General features: G+C 40.6%; 1 protein-coding gene across 1 annotated transcript in view; it reads left to right on the forward strand.

Annotated features, from left to right (window-relative positions):
* The window catches only part of LOC116325072, a 32,846-nt gene that overhangs the window by 1,619 nt on the left and 9,420 nt on the right, over positions 1-21,807 (forward strand). The window contains exons 4-12 of the mRNA XM_031745882.2: positions 1,122-1,226; positions 1,376-1,474; positions 10,345-10,428; positions 12,718-12,734; positions 13,724-14,329; positions 14,454-15,173; positions 15,516-16,127; positions 16,254-16,970; positions 17,769-19,563. Of these exons, the coding sequence (XP_031601742.2) occupies positions 1,122-1,226; positions 1,376-1,474; positions 10,345-10,428; positions 12,718-12,734; positions 13,724-14,329; positions 14,454-15,173; positions 15,516-16,127; positions 16,254-16,970; positions 17,769-19,563 (4,755 nt within the window). The remainder of the gene's footprint in view (positions 1-1,121; positions 1,227-1,375; positions 1,475-10,344; positions 10,429-12,717; positions 12,735-13,723; positions 14,330-14,453; positions 15,174-15,515; positions 16,128-16,253; positions 16,971-17,768; positions 19,564-21,807) is intronic.

Raw genomic sequence — 21,807 nt, forward strand, 5'->3', positions numbered from 1 at the left:
TTTGTGCATGTTGGAGGTGTTTCCCCTCTTCGCTGTGATGAATGTTGGGGTCATTACTCGAAAAAGTCATTATTGGGCCTATTACACAAAACACTTTTCTTAAAAGTAATGCATTACCTTACTTAATTACACCCAGGAGAAAGACATTTGTTATACTGCTTGTAACGTTATTCTCATGTTACTCTGTAAAATAATCTGAAACACTGTCTCATAATTAGCAATTCAAACCTGAGGCTACAGCCCCACACACCATCACAAATCCCTATCCTAATGAGGACAGCACAAAGCAAAGATGAAAACCAACACAAAGAGACTTTAAAGTGATTGTCACAGTGATTCTACTTTGAACACATGAGCAGGTAGAAACGGAGGCTGCAGGCTGACTGCTCACCAGTTTGTTATTTGTTTAAGTTCAGCAGCGGCTTCAGCGCAGTTGACGGCTCACTTTATGACGGTGGTGGGCTGGGGTCAGCTTTCACTCAGCTTTAACATCACCCTTATTTCTTGTTAGCTTAGTGTTAGCATGCTGCTGAAGTTGGGTTAAGTGTAAAATTCAGTTGTTTCTGTGTCGGAGCAGTCTCCACTTTACCATTGCACTCTCATCCTTTGTGCAATAAAAATAAAAGTAATGTCCATATCCACGCTTCTGGTAATAGTAGAAACAGAAGCCTGGCTGGATGATATAATGTATACTTTAGTGATCCCCGTGGGGAAATTCTTCTCTGCATTTAACCTATTCACTCAGTGAGGTAGTGGGCAGCAGTGTGTAGGGACGGTACCTTGCTCAGGGTAGCCGTTTAGTGGATTCGAATCCCCGACCTTCCGATCACGGGGCCACCACTCAGCTATCCCTGCCCAGTAGGATGGTAAAGTGATTTACTTTTTCCACTTGAAATAATGTGCTTAACACATTTATTAGACCAGCAAATAAGTGTAAGGTGTATGCTACAACTAACCTAATCTCACATTACTCTTAATTACCGCAATAATTCTAATGCCATGTAATGGTTAACCTACAAATCTAATAAGGAAATGTCGTCTGGAAGAATGAAAACAACAAATCTTACATATTTCACTTTTAAGCTGTGTCTAATGAAAGCACTTCCTGATCTGTGTTGAAGTTCACTTGAGCTGCAAAGACCAGTGTCTACTAGAAAGAGTTCTGTTCCCATGGACAGTGGCATGCCCAAAGGGGAACTGGTAAACTTCAGTAACGAAGTGCTGAGGTAAGATATTTTGGAAATAATTTGAATGACATTTTTTCACCAGCAAGTCAAGTAATATTATTATCAACACAAACCAAGTGTATCATGGTGATAAATGTAATAAGGAAATTGCATTGTCTGATAAAAGTATTTCCTGGTTTATGCTAAAGTTTACTTGAGGGTCAACGGCCAGAGTCTTCTGCAGAGAATACTGTGAATAGTGACATGTCCAAAGCGAAACCACAACTCTTCAGTAATAATCAACCAAGGTAAGACACGTTGGAAATAAATTTCTATTCAGCAAGTAAGAAAACCTAATTTTAAATCCCACTGCCATTAGAGTAAGTTCTAAATATAGTGTTTTAGAACTCTTAACAGTAGATCACTGTTATTTCACATGTTTGGAGTGTTTACGAAAGCATGTCACACTGTTGTCAGTAGAAAAGAAGTGTAGAATAATAGAGGTATCTGGAGGTCTGTTGTGGCTTCTACGAGAAAAGCAATACAGCATTTTCACACGGTGTAGTCTGCAGGATTTGTACATATTCTTTTTTTCAGCAAGAAGAATATGGAGAACAGGATAGATGATTTAAAAGTTGACATTTGATTCATGTGTGTGTTTCTTTGATTTATGTTAATGTTTGTGTGTGTGTGTAGCTCAACAATTCAACGGTCTCCCTTATATGTTTAGAATATTTTTGATTGTGACTTTTTGAATAACAGTTGCAGAGTACATGTAGATGTACAGGCGCTTGTATTAAAAACTTTGTGGTAGACTTTGAAGTACTGATTCAACTTCTTTACTCAAGTGAAAGTGGAAAAAGTACAGGCCTGTACCTGTACTCAAAATAAGAAAGAAAAAAGTAGCTCTTTGGTGGACATTTCTATCAGGTATTTTTGTGTAAAGATTTAAACCCTGTACTATAATAATAAGTGTAAGTAATAGTAAAACAATATTAGTACATGGGAATACAAACCATATTTCAATATATATTGTAATTCTAATAAATCTATTGTAGGTTGAGCACTGTTATGTAGAACATGAGCAGAGAAAAACGAGAACTTAAAAAACTCTATTCAACCTACATTGTAGAGGACCACTCTCCCTCAACATTTCAACATGAAAATAAATACAGTCAGGGTTTAGTTGGGAATCGGCAGTTGGGTGAACCCTAAAGTCAGTTGTGCAGGCTCAGCATGGGGAAAAATCACAACTCACATAATCTAATATATCTTAGCTGATTTCCATCCCCCACACTGACAATATAATGTTCACACTGTCTTATACTAGACAGCACACAGTTGCTCTAAAGGTGGAATTCAGTGAATGAATCTAAGGATCATTAGCTTAAATTTAAATTCATCTCTGCTGGCTTTGATGTAACCATACTCTCACAATGAACAGCACAGCCACTATGCACCAGCCCAACACAGTGTCACACTATTTCCCTCTACATGGGAAACATAGGAGTTGTACCCTTAATTATCAGACGCACTGTGTAACAAACAGAAAAATATATATATATATATATATATATATATATATATATATATATATATATATATGTTCTTTAAATATATATATATATATATATATATATTTAAAGAAATATATATATATATATATATATATATATATATATATATCCATAGGAGGAGATAGAAGCCACTGACATAAAGACAAGAAAGCTCCTTACCATGCATGGAGGGTTTCACCCCAAGTCCAGCACCCTGAGGCTGTACGCTAAGCGGAAGGAAGGGGCGGGGACTGGTGAGTGTCAGCACCACAGTCCAGGATGAGACAAGAAACATCCACGAATACATCACGAAGATGGCCCCAACTGACAGCGTGCTCAGTGAATACCTCAGGCAGCAGAAACCCAAGAAAGAGGAGGAAGGCGAGGAACCATCATGGAAGGACAGGCCCCTGCACGGTATGTACCACCGGCAGATAGAGGAGGTGGCTGATATCCAGAAATCCTACCAGTGGCTGGACAAAGCTGGACTGAAAGACAGCACAGAGGCACTAATCATGGCAGCACAAGAACAAGCTCTGAGTACAAGATCCATAGAGGCTGGGGTCTATCACACCAGGCAAGACCCCAGGTGCAGGCTGTGTAAAGATGCCCCAGAGACAATCCAGCACATAACAGCAGGGTGCAAGATGCTAGCAGGCAAGGCATACATGGAACGCCATAACCAAGTGGCCGGCATAGTGTACAGGAACATCTGTGCCGAGTATAACCTGGAAGTCCCGAGGTCAAAATGGGAGATGCCCCAAGGGTGATGGAGAATGACCGAGCTAAGATCCTGTGGGACTTCCAGATGCAGACGGACAAAATGGTGGTGGCTAACCAACCGGACATAGTGGTGGTAGACAAACAGAAGAAGACGGCTGTAGTGATCGATGTAGCGGTTCGAATGACAGCAATATCAGGAAGAAGGAACACGAGAAGCTGGAGAAATACCAAGGGCTCAGAGAAGAGCTCGAGAGGATGTGGAGGGTGAAGGTAACGGTGGTCCCCGTGGTAATCGGAGCACTAGGTGCGGTGACTCCCAAGCTAGGCGAGTGGCTCCAGCAGATCCCGGGAACAACATCGGAGATCTCTGTCCAGAAGAGCGCAGTCCTGGGAACAGCTAAGATACTGTGCAGGACCCTCAAGCTCCCAGGCCTCTGGTAGAGGACCCGAGCTTGAAGGATAAACCGCCCGCAGGGGCGTGCTGGGTGTTTTTTGTTTTTATATAAAACACCCAGCACGCATAAGACTATATATATATATATATATTCTATATACATACAGCCTTCAACAGGGTCAGAAGGCCACAAGCCGAAACGCGTTGGTCAATTATTAAAGTTGTTCTTCTTTCCTCAAGTGTTGCTGGAGTTCCGGCTTTTTTTAATTCTTTCATCTTCTCCATGCACCTTGGAAGCAGGTGAAGTTGTGACAGGATTTTTTACTGGGGAAAGTACCACAGCTGTGGAAGACATCCTGTGTGGTACCGGTACCAAATACCTCCCATCCCAAGGACCTCAGCAGCTAAAGGCCGGTAGCCTTGACATCACATCTGATGAAGACCCTCGAGAGGTTGGTTCTAAACCATCTGCGCCCCCTGGTGAGGTCTTCATTGGATCTGCTGCAGTTTGCTTACCAGCCTGGCACTGGGGTGGAGGACGCCATCATCTACCTCCTGCACCGAGCTCTGACTCACCTGGAGAAGCCTGGAAGCACTGTGAGGATCATGTTCTTTGATTTCTCCAGTGCTTTCAACACCATCCAGCCACGACTTCTGAGAGACAAGCTGGAGCTATCGGGAGTGGACCACCACATGTCCCAGTGGATACCGGACTACCTCACAGAACATCATTTGGAGTCCAGGGAGTGCTTTTAAAGACCTTCTATGACTCTGTGGTGGCATCTGTCATTTTTTACAGTGTTGTATGTTGGAGCAGCAGTTTATGGGCAGCTGAGAGGAAGAGGTTGGATAAACTCATCAGGAAGGCCAGCTCTGTTCTGGGATGCACCCTGGACCCAGTGCAGGTGGTGGGAGACAGAAGGATTCTGGCCAAAATAACATCTCTGATGGACAGAGTCTCCCACCCCATGCATGTAAATGTTGCTGAACTGCAGAGCTCCTTCAGTGACAGACTGCTGCATCTTAGATGCATGAAGGAGCGTTTCCGCAGGGCCTTCCTCCCTGCAGCTGTCAGACTGTACAATCAAAACTGCTCCCAACAATCACAGATGTTTACATCTGCGCTGTAACTGCAATAATTTAATCAACCGATTTGCACTACAACCTGGGTTTGCCTGTTATCTGTAGTTAATTATATTTAATTTAATAAGTGTACAGTACTCTGTTTATAGTAACCATTGTCCTTAATGTAAATATGTAAGAAAAAAAAATTGTGTATGTTTCTGTTCTGTGTCCAGTGTACTGTTTGTTTGTATATGTGTCTTTCTGGCTGCTGTCCATCCATCCATCCATCCATCCATCCATCCATCCATCCATCCATCTTCTTCCGCTTTATCCGGGGCCGGGTCGCGGGAGCAGCAGCCTAAGCAGAGAAGCCCAGACCTCCCTCTCCCAAGCCACCTCCTCCAGCTTATCCGGGGGAACACCAAGGCGTTCCCAGGCCAGCCGAGAGATATAATCTCTCCAGCATGTCCTGGGTCTGCCCCGGGGCCTCCTCCCGGTGGGACATGCCCGGAACACCTCACCCAGGAGGCATCCTTGTCAGATGCCCGAACCACCTCAGCTGGCTCCTTTCGATGTAGAGGAGCAGCGGCTCTACTCTGAGCCCCTCCCGGATGGCTGAACTTCTCACCCTATCTCTAAGGGAGAGGCCAGCCACCCTTCGGAGGAAGCTCATTTCCGCCGCTTGTATCCGCGATCTCGTTCTTTTGGTCACTACCCACAGCTCGTGGCCATAGGTGAGGGTAGGGACATAGATCGACCGGTAAATTGAGAGCTTCGCTTTTACACTCAGCTCCCTCTTCACCACGACGGACCGGTGCAGCGTCCGCATCACTGCGGCCTCAGCACCAATCCGTCTGTCGATTTCTGGCTCCCTCCTCCCATCACTCGCGAACAAGACCCCGAGATACTTGAACTCCTCCACTTGGGGCAGGAACTCATCCCCGACCCGGAGTGGGCACTCCACCCTTTTCTGGCTGAGAACCATGGCCTCAGATTTGGAGGTGCTGATCCTCATTCCCGCTGCTTCACACTCGGCTGCGAACCGTTCCAGTGCGAGTTGGAGGCCATCACTCGATGAAGCCAACAGAACCACATCATCCACAAAAAACAGAGATGAGATTCTGAGACCACCGAAGTGAAAGCCCTCCGCCACTTGGCTGCGCCTAGAAATCCTGTCCATAAAAATTATGAACAGAATCGGTGACAAAGGGCAGCCCTGGCGGAGCCCATCACCCACCAGGAACAAGTCCGACTTATTGCCGGCAATGCAAACCAAGCTCTTGGAACGGTTGTACAGGGATCGAATGGCCCGTAGCAATGGGCCAGACACCCCATACTCCCGCAGGACCTCCTACAGGACACCCTGAGGGACACGGTCGAATGCCTTCTCCAAGTCCACAAAACACATGTAGACTGGTTGGGCAAACTCCCATGCACCCTCAGGTATCCTTGAGAGGATAAAGAGCTGGTCCAGTGTTCCGCGACCAGGACGAAAACCGCATTGTTCCTCCTGTATCTGAGGTTCGACTAGCGGACGAACTCTCCTTTCCAGCACCCTGGCATAGACTTTCCCAGGGAGGCTGAGGAGTGTGATCCCCCTGTAGTTGGAACACACCCTCCGGTCCCCCTTCTTAAAGATGGGGACCACCACCCCGGTCTGCCAGTCCAGGGGTACTGCCCCTGATCTCCATGCAACATTGTAGAGGCGTGTCAACCAGGACAGCCCTACAACGTCCAGAGCCTTCAGGAACTCGGGGCGGACCTCATCCACACCAGGGGCTCTGCCACCAAGGAGTTGTTTAATGGGGAGCCGCTCCAGCCGGGAGGGGGCGAAGAAGCCGCGGGATAAGTCGGAGGTGCCCGTGCTAGGGGAGTCCGCGCCACCGAAGCCCGAGGTCGGCGGCTGAGCAGAGCGGCCTCACCTCCACCAGAGGCCGGCGCGTGGTGGGGTCCGGCATGGTGGACACCTGCCCAGCCGTCCGTGAGCCCCAGCTCAATGCCACACCGGCTGCGCCGCTGCTTGCCACATGGGTGGGCCCTGGTCCAGCTCCGGGGCTGCCATTGGATACGTGGGCGAACCCCGGACCCACCTCATCACCGGCGCCGCTGGATGCATGGGCGGCCACCAGAACAGACACCTCCCTGTCGCTTGGCCAGGGCCCGGGGGCGCTGACGGTCCGGGCTGATCCCCTGTCCCGCTCGCAGTGGGGGGAGTAGGTTCGGCCGGATGGCTCCCCGGCCTCAGTCGGGCGATGGGGGTATGTGGCGGGGTGTGGGCTGCGGTGCCATGCAGAGAAGGCGGACGCACCTGCACGGCATCCGCAATCACGCCCCGCCGAATTAAATATTGTACTGCGTCCTGTGGTTGGTGTTGTTGTTGTGGTTGTTATGTTGAGCTGGCAGCGGGAGAGCTGCAGCTCTGTGTGTATTGTGGACAGCAACCGTCAAAGTATTAATAAAAATGATCAAAATGCCACTGGGTCTGCCGTGTATGTTTACAGCTAGTAATTTACAAAGCCATAGTTCCTTATTAAAGGGTGATGGGGGCTGCTGCTAGATTGGTGAAAGAGGTACAAATCATAGTTTTGTACTTAGATTATCAATACTTAATCCAGAAATACCTGGAAGAGAGGAACAAATAAATTATCCTCATTAGTGATTTGACCCATAATACATGTAATAAAATGTATGTTGGTATGTATTGGTATATCTGCTTGGTATATAGTATACATAATTTCCCTGTGGATGAATAAAGTACGCTGATTCTGATTCTGATTCTTATAAATGTAGTTTATAAAATTAATAGTTTCTTACACAAGTAACTTACATGGTAAACTTCAACACCTCAATTGATCATATATGTAGATGATGTCCACACCATCCAGATGACCAGTTTTCATGCGCTACAGGAGAACCCTCCTTTAATAAGTTGCTTTTAGTGTTATAGTAAAGATGTTGAGGTGCCGCCCGACTTGGCGATTAGACTTAGGACCACCTTAGCATTAGCCTTGACTGATAATGCGGAATGGGAAAAAGGAATAATGTTCCTCTATCCAGTTAGAAACTGCTTGTTATTAGGTAGGTGCTGGCACTGTGGGTAGTAGAGGTAGTAATTAAAGATATTGGTCATTCTCTGTGACCCATGGCATGTATGTTTTTGTGTGTCTGTGTGTGTTGCAATGTGGTTTAGAGTAGTTAGACTTCCTTTATTTTCTATAAATATCTGATATATATATATATGGATTGGAATTCCATTATCAATATCACTTCGATTCTCATTGAGTTAGGGAAGAAAATATAGCACAAATGGGTTTTTACAATCAACAGGACCTGGAGGAGTTTTACGTTACCTGGGACATTTAAGACAAAAGACGCTGTGCTATAAGCTCCTCCTCGTCACCACCGTTTCTGCGTGTCAAAGATGTTACATTCGTGCAAATTAATTGGATGCTGTGTGGTCAAATGTTTGACCATATTGGAGTTATTTCCCCCCTTTCCTGTGATCAAAGCTCTGCACGTGTTGCAACTGGCCCTAGTGCCTCCTTTTTTGTAAAATACAACCATACTTTGGAGTGCTTCTGCCTCAATAGCATCTTGGATATTCTCCAAACATAAAAATTGAATGTGTACATGGCTTCATAAAAGCTGAGATAGAAAAACAGCATAGAGATGAGTGCCCTTTCAGAGGCCATAAGAAGATCATTTATAACCTTCACTAAATTGAACTACATAAAAACTGTTTTTGTACTGTGATGGGCTCTGAAACTCTTTAAATAAACGAGTCATCTGCAGGTGATCAGTTAGCAGTTTTTTTTCAAGAACTTTTGAGATAAAAGGAAGGTTGGAGATTGGTTAAGTAATGGCTTTTTAAGTAACATTTTAACTACTGCCAGCTTAAAGGCCTATGGTATGTAGCCGATTAATATGTTAATCATATTTAAGATTGAAGCATTAATTAATGGTTGGAATTCTTTGAGCAATCTGGCAGGAATTGGGTCTGAAAGGCATATTGATGATTTGGAGAAGGAAATTATTAAAGTTAATTCAGAAAGCTCAATTGGAGAAAAAGTCTACATAAACAGCAATGGTATTGAAAGTAGCTGTACATAATGTTATGTCTTTGCGATGGTTACAAGTATTTTTTTTTCTCTAACACTGTGCTTGACAGTTTGGTATGATGTGTTCAGGTTGATGTGGTGTTTGGTTTTCTTCAAATGTGGTGTTACCCATCTACACTTGTCAGTTCAAAGGACATGGTCCCAGAAGTCTCTGTGTTCTCTTTGCAGAGAAGAGGCTTTCTCTTTCACTCATTCACTCAAAATGTACTTTCATGAACTTTAACATTTAAAATGCTAATTGAGGCCTATAGAGTCTGAGTTTTTTGCAGTTTCTCTGACCACTGCAGATCATGGCTGATATCTTTCCATCTTGGCATTGTATTAACAAACACCTGAATGCTCCAGACCAGCAAACTGCAAAAACCTTTGCTTTTATAGAGGTGGTCACACTTCCTGATGATAGGATAATCAGGTGTATTTGTGTAGCTGCACGTGGCTGTTATTTACTCTCTTGCTTGTTATGAAAGCAGTAAAGATTGTACTTAGTTTTCAACTCTGTATTATCTATTTAATTGTAATATTTTCAGCACTTTCTTCAGCACAATTTCTTTTCTTAAACAATTATGAACTGTCATTTATTCATCATCATCATCATCATGTCATACATATGAAGCATTGAGCTTGTCAGGCTCAATCTGAAAATTTTAAAAAATGTAACTATAGGTAGATAATAGGTAAGGTAGTATAGTGACATTTACCTTTCTTTGTAGTTTATTCTTCAAGAGATTTGGGTGATAATTTCTTTGGTGCTGATATCAAAAGTTATTTTTTATGGCATTATAGCGTTGAAAGCAAATTGGAGGATGTGTGTTAATACTTGAATTTCATAGTTCAACAATTTTTTTGAGAAATTGATTTCTGCTTTAATTAGATACTTATCTTAATACACTGGCACTAAAAGTTTGTTAGTAATTGAATTTAAAACTGCGCTAGATTCATAGACTCACCCAGTTAAGATATTTACTAAAGTGTTACATTCAAAGTCCTCCTTAATGAACAACGATGTTCTAATATTTGTAAAATTAGTTGTAAGTATTGATCATTTTAAAGCGTGTTTGTATTTAATTCAACAGATTGTCATGCTGGTTTGATCATTTCTAGTATGTAGCTGTGTCTGGTAGTGGTACAAACTGAAGGCTGGCTCGAATGCCAAAGTGATTCACTTTTGCCTCTTGAAATACAGAGTGACATTACGAAAACATGGGCACCTGGTTAGCATGCTAGCTTGAGTAGATATACGTTTCATGTTCTGAACAAAAGAATCTCACATATTGCACCATATTGTTTTGTCTGATGAAAGTATTTTGTGATCTGTGTTAAAGCGAACAAAAAACAGACTCTTCTGCCACAAAAAGCACAGAAAGTAACAGCGAGGACCCTCCAGGCTCCAAGAATACAGCAGCAAGGTAAGATATTTTTGAAATAATTTTACAGTTTCTGTTCTATCACCAATAACACCTAATTTAAAATCCCACTGACGTTAGTAAATATATTAAAAAATGACAATTACACCCTTGGAATAGTGTTTTCCGACAGTACATCAATGTCAGGTTATATTTGTGGAATTTTTAGGGTGTTAGCTTTTTGGAAGTGATTATGGCTAATGTGCCATGTAGAGTTACTGCACAGTTATGTAGAGTTGGCCAGTCTCTTTCTTGTGGTGGAGTCATGTCAAGTAACAGTAACTGTTTAGGGAAGGAGGTTCTCACCCAAGATTTGACGGTATGGTCCCCATCTCTTTGATGCGGTACAGCAGGGGTGTCCAAACTTTTTTCACTGAGGGCCACATACATAAAAATATAGGAGGGGCTGGGCCACTTACTAGAAATTAGGTATATAACCTTAACTGTAGCGTATTAAAGTTAAAAAAATCATTTAAAAGTGGTCAAATGTGTTATATTGTTGAATATAATTAAAGACAAAACTGCCTTCATCACAGCTTTCCATAAATGAATCTTTATTGATTTATTCAGAAAAAGCTTTGGTAGCTCATTCTCAGAACAGCAGCAGATTTCCTCTTGGACAGAAGATTTACAGCACAGAGAAAAAACAATAAAGGGGAAAATGGGACGGGTACATTTCAAGTTTGTTATTTAAGTTATTAGGCTTAGCAACACACCTATTAACGTTCGTTTGAAACGATTATCAGCATTAACAGACTGAACTGGACTTAATAACATGAGTCCATATAATTTTAGTAAATTATTCTGGTGAGTATCAGCTGCGCTGGGTATGTAAATCGGGCCATCCAGCTGCGGTGCTGATCGTACGCCACTCGTGCCAAAAATCCGGACAAATGTCACTTGATCAAGGAGCAGATCTGCATCAGAGGAGATCAGCTGACTTTGCGTGTGCGTGCGCTGTGCACAGCGGTGTGTACTCTGTGTGTTAACAAGAAAAATGCATATAAGAAAGTGGTGCGCAAAAGCAGGGCAGTGACAGAATTGATGCGCATTATTGATATTTGAAGCATGTGTACCTGCACATGCATGCTTATTAACACACGTGTACTGTGGAATATATTTTTACTCACCTAAAGCGCTCGTGCTCTCGTCCACTCCCCGCAAAAAAAATTAGCAGCTGTGCGGTGTCTGTGGCATCGGTGTCTCATCGCATGCGATGGAGTAAAAATCAAAAGCACAGCTTTATCAGACAGTTGCAGTTTAATGTTTGCTGGCGAGTCTTCAGTGCGTCGCACAACTGGATTTCTGGACATGCTGACGTTGTTGAAGTCCTGCACTTTTTTCGGGCACATTATTTCGGTGACTTTAACGAGGCAGTGTTTTATGAGGTCTCCATCTGAAAAAGGCTTGCCATGTCTTGCGATGAGTTGGGCGACCTCATAGCTGCTATTGGAGCCTTTTCCTGGACAATTTGAGCATGAAAAAAATACTGTTGCTGACCCCGCAGGAGAGCTACCCTTTGCTTTAATTTCTGCTCTCGCTCAGCACCAGTGTAGGATGCATAGGCCTGATGTTTGGTTTCATAATGACGTCGTACATTACACTCTTTCATAACTGCCACAGTTTCAGTGCAGATCAAACAGACACACGTCCCCTTGAATTCTTTGAAGAAATATTCACTCTCCCACCGTGTCTGAAATTTTCTGCATTCACTTTCTACCTTTCGCTTCTTTGGTTCTGCCATGTTTAGTAACTTGGGGTAAATTTCTTCTGTGATTGTCCTTTTTGGTAGACCAACTGCCTTGATCAACAGTAGCTCCCCCTAGTGTTAAAACTAAGAAGTGGATTACACTCAAGCAAAAGTTGAAGTGCGGGCCATATTCTATTCTATTTATAAAATTACTTGAGGGCCAATTAAAAATGGCCGGACTTTGGACACCCCTGCTGTACAGTAACCTCCATAGAGTTTCAGAGGTAACTAGAAGATGAGATATTTACAAATGTTTAGCATTTAACTTAACCATAAATATGAACAGCAATGTTATACTTTTGATATTATTAAACCTGTGAACCTTAATGTTGAGTGAAAGCAGGAGACAATATGGGTGGGGCTACTGTTGTAACTGTAAAAGAATAAAAGGAAAAGGAGATAATATGAGAAAATACCAAAGTGAAGTGTCAGTGATACACTTTGCTAGAATGAAGATAATGATGTCACAGCCTTTTTATCGTGCTATACTAATTATAAATGTCTACTCTCTCTTAATACTCAACCACATGATCTGACCACAGCAGTTCTACCAACAGAGGTGGGTCGTAACTAATTACATTTACCGTTTTACATTTACTTGAGTAACTTTTTGGAAGAAATACTTTTAGTAGTTTTACTACACTGTACTTTTTACTTTTACTTGAGTAATATTATTATGAAATATTGTTACTCTTACCTGAGAAAAATGTCTGGCTGCTTTACTCAGTTTGTGTAACTTTACTGAATGAATAAGAAACATGTTTTAACCAAAAATGCATGAGAGACAGTTAATATATATATGTATATATATATATATACATATATATATAATAATAATTTATGTGTGTGTGTGTGTGTGTGTTTTATATTGAAAGAAAAATGATTTGGAAAAGAGTTTCTTCTGATTTTTTACTTTCTAATCATGTTATTAATGTGTAGTATTTTTTTTTCTTCTTTCATTTTTCTTTCAAATGCCAAAATTTGCACTAAACTTTTTCTTTTTGTCTGTCTAATTATGTCATTTTTAAACATTAAATCAGAACAGTTACTCGGTAATCAAGTAGCCTTTTTTTCTAAATACTTTTTTACTCTTACTTGTGTAATCTTTTGGACAGCTATTATTTACTTTTACTTGAATAAAACTATGTTGAGGTAGTGCTGCTCTTACTTGAGTAACATTTTTAGCTCCTCTACCCACCTCTGGCTACCAAGAAAAGTGAGCGCAGTGGTGAGGCTGACTCTTCCAACATCATTAACACAGTTAATTCTTCTTAAGTCAGCACTGTTAACAAAAAATATTTCAGAACACAGGATATTTTTATGTAATCAAAAATACTACTAGTTTCTACTACTAGCAGTACTACTAGTAGTTTCTATTACTACTAGTTTTTTTCTTCCGAGAATGTGTCACACCAAAGAAGAATGACATGCAGTTTTATTTTTCTTTTTACAGCAGTCATATTGCTACTATTATTACTAAGTAAATTGCTATAATCGATGAATACAGTGTTGTTCATGTGATTTTTTTGCTGTATCTTTTTATTGTAGAGAAAGATGCTGTAAAAAAAATGAAGGAAATTCTGAAGAAGGAATTGAATGAAAAGTATAAAGAACAGAGTAAGGAAGAGATCGATACAGAACTCTGTGTACAAAAGGAAGAAAAAAAAGTGCAACCTGACTACAAAGACATGTTCAATGTGCGAACAGTGCTGACAACTGGAATGGCTGGTGTTGGGAAAACATTTCAAACAAAGATGTTCACAATTAAGTGGGCAAAAGGGAAGGCTAACAAAGAAATTGACTTAATAGTTTCATTCCAGTTCAGTGAGCTGAATGAAAGAGGAGACCAAGTTCAGAGTATGGAAGAACTGCTGAATGATTATTTCAGCGAAATTAAACCACAAGGACATCTCTCCTATGACAAGTTTAAAATACTTTTTATTCTGGATGGCCTGGAAGAATGTGAACTTCCTCTGGATTTCAAAAACAATAAGATACTGACTGACATGAAGGCACAGGCCTCAATGGATGAGCTGCTGACAAACCTAATCAAAGGGACTCTTCTTCCTTCTGCTCATCTCTGGATCATCTCACAACCCTCAGGAGTTGATAAGATTCCTACTCGTTATATCCAAAAAGTTACAAAATGTCAAGGTACTGAACAAAATTAAGCTTTAAAAGACAACACACTGGTTTCCTTATTTAAACAGACTTAAAAATATTTGATAATTAATGTTGTTTTTGGTACATTTTTAAAAATATTTTTTTGTCTTTTCAGAGACCTCAAAGAGATGGACAAAGCTGGTGACACATCTGCGCAACAGACTTAGAGAAATGCCTCTGGTTAAAAACAACAATCATACTCACCAGAAAAACACAGAACACATCATAAGAGAAGACAACACTGCAGAGGGCACTGATGAACTGAAAAAGAAACAGACTGTGGAGAAATTGAAGACAACATCTGAAATCTTTAACGAGAAGAAAGGGGAAAAAATCAGAACTGTGCTGACTGTCGGAGAGGCTGGTATCGGGAAATCCTTCCATGTACAAAAATACATAAAAGAGTGGGCAGATAATACAAGCCCTTCACTTTTAACTAGGCTTAAAACATCTGTTTTTGGTAAAGGAAAAGACAATGAATTAGGAATATTTCCACTTGAAGTCTCTGAACTTAATCAGATGAAAGATAAAATTAGCTTGGTGGGTCTTCTCAACCATTGCTTCAAGGAAACCAAAGACTTTGTCATCACTGAGATTTCAAACTTCCCAGTTTGTTTTATCTTGGATGGACTTGACCAATTTCAGCTCCCTCTCAACTTTGACAACAACAACATATTGACTGATATCAGTGAACCAGCCTCAGTGGACGTGCTGTTGACCAACCTCATCAAAGGGAACCTGCTTCCTTCAGCTCTAGTGTGGATAACGTCCCGCCCTTCAGCTGATAATTGGCAGAATGATGAGAAATGTGTTGACAGGGTGACAGAAATACGAGGTAAGATTATTCTTACAAAGACTGTATCTTAAAATTAAATGCAGCCAAGGGCCTCTATAGTATATTATTATCCAAAGGTCTTGAGTTGCAGCCCATTTCTTTAAATGGGAAATAGATGCAAAGATTTAATTGAAATATGTAAAAACTAGATAGTTGTACTTAGTCCAACATATTATTCCTACCTTAGCTCCTCAAAGAAGGTGTCACACTAAGAAAGAATAGCATGCAATTGTATTTCTTTACAACAGTCATATTGCTGCCAGTTTTATTGTTAATTAAATTGTTGCGATTAATGAATACTAAATTGTTCACATGATTTTTGGCTGTGTATTTTTACTGTAGAGAAATCTGTTGAAGACAAACTGAAAGAAAATCTGAAGATGGCAATTTGTACAGATTATAAGGAAAAGAGTGATGAAGAGACTGACACAGAACTCTGTGTACAAAAGGAAGAAAAAGAAGAATTAGTGCAACCCGACTACAAAGACATGTTTAATGTGCGAACAGTGCTAACAACAGGAATTGCTGGGGTTGGTAAAACATTTCAATCAAGGATGTTCATGTTTAACTGGGCAAAAGAGAAGACCAACAAAAACATAGACTTTATAGTTGCATTTCAGTTCAGTAAGCTGAATGAAAGAAAAGTAAAAAATCAGAGTATGGAAGAACTGTTGAATGATTATTTCAGCACATTCAAAAAACAAGGCCATCTCTCCTATGACAAGTTTAAAATACTTTTTATTCTTGATGGCCTGGAAAAATGTACACTTCCTCTGGATTTCAAAAACAACACGGACCTGACTGACATGGAGGCACAGGCCACGATGGATGAGCTGCTGACAAACCTAATCAAAGGGACTCTTCTTCCTTCTGCTCATCTCTGGATCATCTCACAACCCTCAGGAGTTGATAAGATTCCATCTGATTATATCCAGAAAGTTACAAAATGTCAAGGTACTGAACAAAATTGACTTTTAAAAGACAACACATTGGTTTCATTATTTAAACAGACTTAAAAAATACTTAATTATTAATGTTGTTCATGTTACATTTATCTTTTATTTTGTTCTGTCTTTTCAGAGACGTCAAAGAGATGGACAAAGCTGGTGACACATCTGTGCACAAGACTTAGAGAAATGCCTCTGATTGAAGACGCCGATCATCCTAACCAGAAAAACACAGAACACATCATAAGAGAAGACAGCACTGCAGAGGGCACTGATGAACAGAAAAAGAAACAGACTGTGGAGAAATTGAAGACAACATCTGAAATCTTTAACGAGAAGAAAGGGGAAAAAATCAGAACTGTGCTGACTGTTGGAGAGGCTGATATCGGAAAATCCTTCCATGTACAAAAATACATAAAAGAGTGGGCAGATAATAAACAGCGGGTTGAAGAAAATAAAAATGCTTCATCTTCGCAAAAAAAGAAAGATGAACTAGGAATATTTCCACTCAAAGTCTCTGAACTTAATCAGATGAAAGCTAAGGAAATTAGCTTGGTTGGTCTTCTCAACCATTGCTTGAAGGAAACCAAAGACTTTGTAATCACTGAATTTTCACACTTCCCAGTTTGTTTTATCTTGGATGGACTTGACCAATTTCAGCTCCTGCTCGACTTTGACAACAACACCACCTTGACTGATATCAGTGAACCAGCCTCAGTGGACGTGCTGTTGACCAACCTCATCAAAGGGAACCTGCTTCCTTCAGCTCTAGTGTGGATAACGTCCCGACCTTCAGCTGATAATTGGCTGAATGATGAGAAATTAGTTTACAGGAGGACAGAAATACGAGGTAAGATTATTGTTACAAAGACTGTACCTTAAAATTAAATGCAGCCAAGGGCCTCTATAGTATATTATTATCCAAAGGTCTTGAGTTGCAGCCCATTTCTTTATATTTCCTTATTTACTTCTATCAAAATGGGAAACAGGTGTAACGATTTAGTGAAACATGTAAAAGATATTAGTACTTAATCAACACATTACTGCAGGTTTCCATCCCATTTTTTAAAATATATTTCTACAAAAATGGGAAATAGATGCAACATTTTATTAAGACATCTACGAATGTACACGGAAATACACTTGAGACAAAAACATAGATTGTTCAATTTCAATGATCCTATAATTCAAAATTTGACATGACCACTTTAATTTTTCAAAGCAACCTGAGCTATATTAGGCTATCTTGCTATTTAGTTTCTTGGGAATAGTCATCCAGGCTTCTTGGAATGACAAGGATGTGCAAGGCTTTTTTTTTTGTTGTTCTCTGGCAAGATTCCATAATGTTTAGGTCCATGCTCTTTGGAGGCCAATCCACAAATGATAGTGTTCTATTCTTTCTTTTTCTATCTATCAAACAAACAAGCAGACATTGGTCTGAAAAAGACCAGGTACAAAGACTAGATTAAAAAAGGGTAAAAAAGCAACTGATGCCCAAAGAAAAAAACTTTAAAAGACCTTAGGAAGAGACTGGAGAACTATTGATTAAGATCACTTTAAAATATCTTGTTTTTGTTGAAAAGAAAACCTGCATAGTGCATACCACTGCAGTTTCTGTTAAAAATAACTTTAAATGGTTTTCTTACAGAGAAGCCGGAAATTACAAGCCAACGTAAACTCAAGTCTCAACTGAAGGAGCAGTTTACTCGTGTGTCTGAGGGCATCGACAGGCAACAAACCTCTGCTGTCCTGAATGAGATCTACACAGAGCTCTACATCATAGAGGGGCAGAGTGGAGAAGTCAATGAGCAGCAAGAGATCAGACAGGTTCAAAATGCAAAGTTCAAACCAGTTAAACAAGAAACAGCAATTAAATATAATGAGATTTTCACCTCTGTTGAAAATAAACATATTAAAACTGTGATGACAATTGGAGTGGCAGGCATAGGAAAAACTATCGCATCAATGAAGTACATGCTGGACTGGGCTGAGGGTAACGCGGTTCAAAACATTTTTTTCATGTTTCCACTTCCTTTCCGAGAGCTTAATTTGAGAAGAGAGGAACAACTCAGTTTTGAAAACCTTCTTCATCAGTTCTTTCCAGCTATGAAGACCTCAGAAATATCTGACTATGACAATTACAAAATTCTGGTTGTTCTGGATGGCTTTGATGAATGTCGCCTTGATCTTGACTTCAGTGAAAGTAATAAATGCATCGATGTGAGAGAGCAAACATCAGTGAATATTCTGCTGACCAACCTCATCCAAGGAAATCTGCTTCCTGAAGCTCAGATCTGGATCACCTCCCGACCTGCAGCCTCCAACCGTATTCCTGCTGATAAAGTTGCCCGGGTCACAGAGGTGCGAGGATTCAATGAAGAGCAAAAAGAAGAGTACTTCAGGAAGAGGTTTAATGAGGATCTATCTGAAAAAATCCTCACCCATGTGAAGAAATCAAGAAGCCTTTATATCATGTGTCACATACCAGTTTTCTGTTGGATCACTGCAAAGGTCCTGGAGGAATATGTGACCACGAACCAAGAAGATGAAATGCCCAAGACGCTGACTGACATGTACACATACTTTCTTTTGATCGAGTGCAGACAGGCCAACAGAAAGTATAATGAAGATAAGACAAGTGAAAGCTGTGAGATAGATAAATGCTGGAATGAAAGAAACAAGGAAACCATTATATCTTTAGGCAAACTAGCTTTTGAGGAGCTTGTGAAAGGAAACTTTCTCTTTACTGAGGAAAACCTGACAGAGTGCGGTACTGACATCACGAAAGCTGCTGTTTTTTCTGGGATATTGACTCAGATCGAAAGAGAAGGTCCTTCAATGTACCCACAGAAACTGTTTTGCTTTGTCCATTTGAGCATTCAGGAGTTCCTGGCAGCTTTCTATGTGTTTTACATCTTCAATAACAAAAGTGAAAATCTGCTTACCACACCTCCTTCAGTGGTTTCACACTTGCCTGCATCCGACTTCTACAAGAAAGCAGTGGACAAAGCTTTAGATAGTAAACATGGAGACTGGGATATGTTTCTCCGCTTCCTGCTCGGCCTCTCACTGGAGACCAATCAGAAACATCTGAAAGAGCTGCTGATAGACAACAAAAAAAATAACAAGGTGACCAACAAGGAGACAGCTGAGTACATCAAAAAGAAGATCAATGAAGACATCAGTGATGCAGAAAAAAACCTCAATCTTTTTTACTGTTTGAATGAGCTTAATGATCACTCTCTTGTGAAAGACATCAAAGAGCAACTGCGATCAGGAAAACAGAATTTTGAAGATTACTCTGCTGCTCAGTGGTCTGCTCTGACGTTTGTGCTGTTGACGTCAGATGAAAAACTCGATGTGTTTGATCTGAAAAAGTATCGGAAGTCAGAGAAAGTTCTTCTGGGAATGTTGCCAGTGGTCAAAGTCTCCAAACGTACTTTGTAAGTACATTTGAAAATTACAGACATGATTTTGTTATAAAGCAGTGCAGTTGACATGATGTCCATCTAAACAGGCTCACAATAACATGGCATTTACAGTTTGGGTCTGGTTAAAAATCTGCCATTTTTATGTTTCATTTTTTTAGATTGAGCTTAGAGAACTTCCATAAACTCACATATAATGTCGAACACCATTAAGTTACGCCAGTAATTAATCATGTAAACTTAGAATTTAACAAGATGGAGTTGGATTACGCAGCATTTTGGGTCAGTTTTGGCTATGCAGCATTTTGGCAGTTTGGCGATGTTCAAGTCAACATTGCGTTCATTATACTGATATTGAATTATACACAGTACACTGTGTCATAATTTATGGTACAAAGAAACATTTTTTGTAGTTTCATCTCTGCACACCGCCAAAGTAGGCTGTCAGTCATCAAATCAATATCTGATTGAAGTGCACCCTTTCAGCTATTGTTCAAAGTGTTTTTATGAAAGTACTGCATTAAATGAGTCAGAATCCCACATGTTATTTAAAAGGCTCACAATTAATTGGATAATTTACTACCAAGCAGTTTCATGGCCAGGTCAGGCCTGTTCCCTTATTAATTGAAATGAAGCAGACATAATATCTGGAATTGATGTTGGAGTGTTGCATTATTATCTTGTAACTTTTCACTTGAATTTTAAATGTGAAGTTGGTTCACGTGAGTGAGGCAATCATTAGGCTGAATTATTATTTTAATAATTAAGAAAAATAACTTCACAACATCAAGTCAACAACACTCTCTAGAACAGGGGTCGGCAACCTTTCTGATGATGAGTGCCATCTAAAATTTCTTCAATGTGCCATATCAACCATTGCATTAGAAATAAATTTAATAACACTCTACATCAACAGTTACACACTATATAGAACAACTTTATAGAACTATATTTGTTCGCAGATGTTGGCAAAGTGCAGATAATTATTTTGAAAAAAACAAAAAAAACCACAAAACACTTCTTATCCATAATAAGAACACCATAACAACAAATGAACTGTACAACAGAAAATGCAAATGCTATTTATGGTCTCCTCAGAACAATGATAAGAAAAAATAAACAGCCAATATAGCATGTTTCTTAATACTGTGATACACATGCTAATGTGATCTCTGGTCTCCCACTCAGAGACACAGGTCTCCGAGTGTCCAGCAGTCAGAAGGCTACGGGAGGCGCTGAGGAGACACTTTTCGTGTGAGAGAAAATCTGCTCACACAGACATGTAGAGCCAAATACTGTCAATAATGACTGTGCAATGTTCTCAAGGCAGTTGAACTTGTCAGGTAGTCGAGCATTTCAGTTCAATCAGCTGCATTTCGATGTCCTCTGTGTCCAGCCAGTTAAAGAGAGACAAATCCAGGTGGTCATTAAAGCTTTCTGGTTTGATCAGAAAAGAAAACACTGGTCAGTACACTTGAAAGTCCAGAAAACGCATTGTGAATTCTGTCTCGAGTCTACGGATGTATCCGTGTATTTCCGTGGTGCTGATGCTGCGCTGAGCAGAAAGCTCCTGAAGCATTTGAAGTGTCGGAATGTGGAAATTTCTACATCGCTTGAAAAAACTGCCAGCTAGCAACATCTCTCTCACCGGTAGGCTTAGTTATTTTTAGCCAATTACAAATTGAATCTGGTAGTTGGGGTTGTTAGCTAAGATACCGTCATTAAGAAGCGGCACAACTAATGTGTCTATGCGAGCTAATTTGCGATGTGCACTTGTGGCCCAGCCACAATATTTATTGTTTAATGCACCTTCTAAGATCAATTCACTGTGTTACGACCCGCCTAGAGCCAGGCAATAGCATGAGTAAGGCACTTGCTTCCCCCCATGACCCAAGCAGCGACAGGAAACAAATCTGTTCTTTATAATGTGATTTATTTACAAAGTGATAAAAAGAGGGACAAAAAAACGGGAGTATCACACTTCAGGGTGAGCCAAGGCCAAAATAATAAACAAAACGAATCTAAACTGATTCCCACACACCTGACCTTAACAAAACAAAAGCCAAAAATAAAGACAGAGTCTGACCTCCTTAACTAACTCAAAACAGGAGAAAACTGGTGATCAGAAGAAACGGCAGCTCACCCCTATCCACTCCACTTCCTCAACTGCCAAAACAGGTCTGCAGCTAGCGGCTGTCACAGGTATACTGCTGGGTCGTAACACGAGAACCTCTCCCGCCACAGCGCTCCAGCTTCCAT

Source organism: Oreochromis aureus, linkage group 20 (assembly GCF_013358895.1).
Source record: "Oreochromis aureus strain Israel breed Guangdong linkage group 20, ZZ_aureus, whole genome shotgun sequence".
Taxonomy (NCBI): domain Eukaryota; kingdom Metazoa; phylum Chordata; class Actinopteri; order Cichliformes; family Cichlidae; genus Oreochromis; species Oreochromis aureus.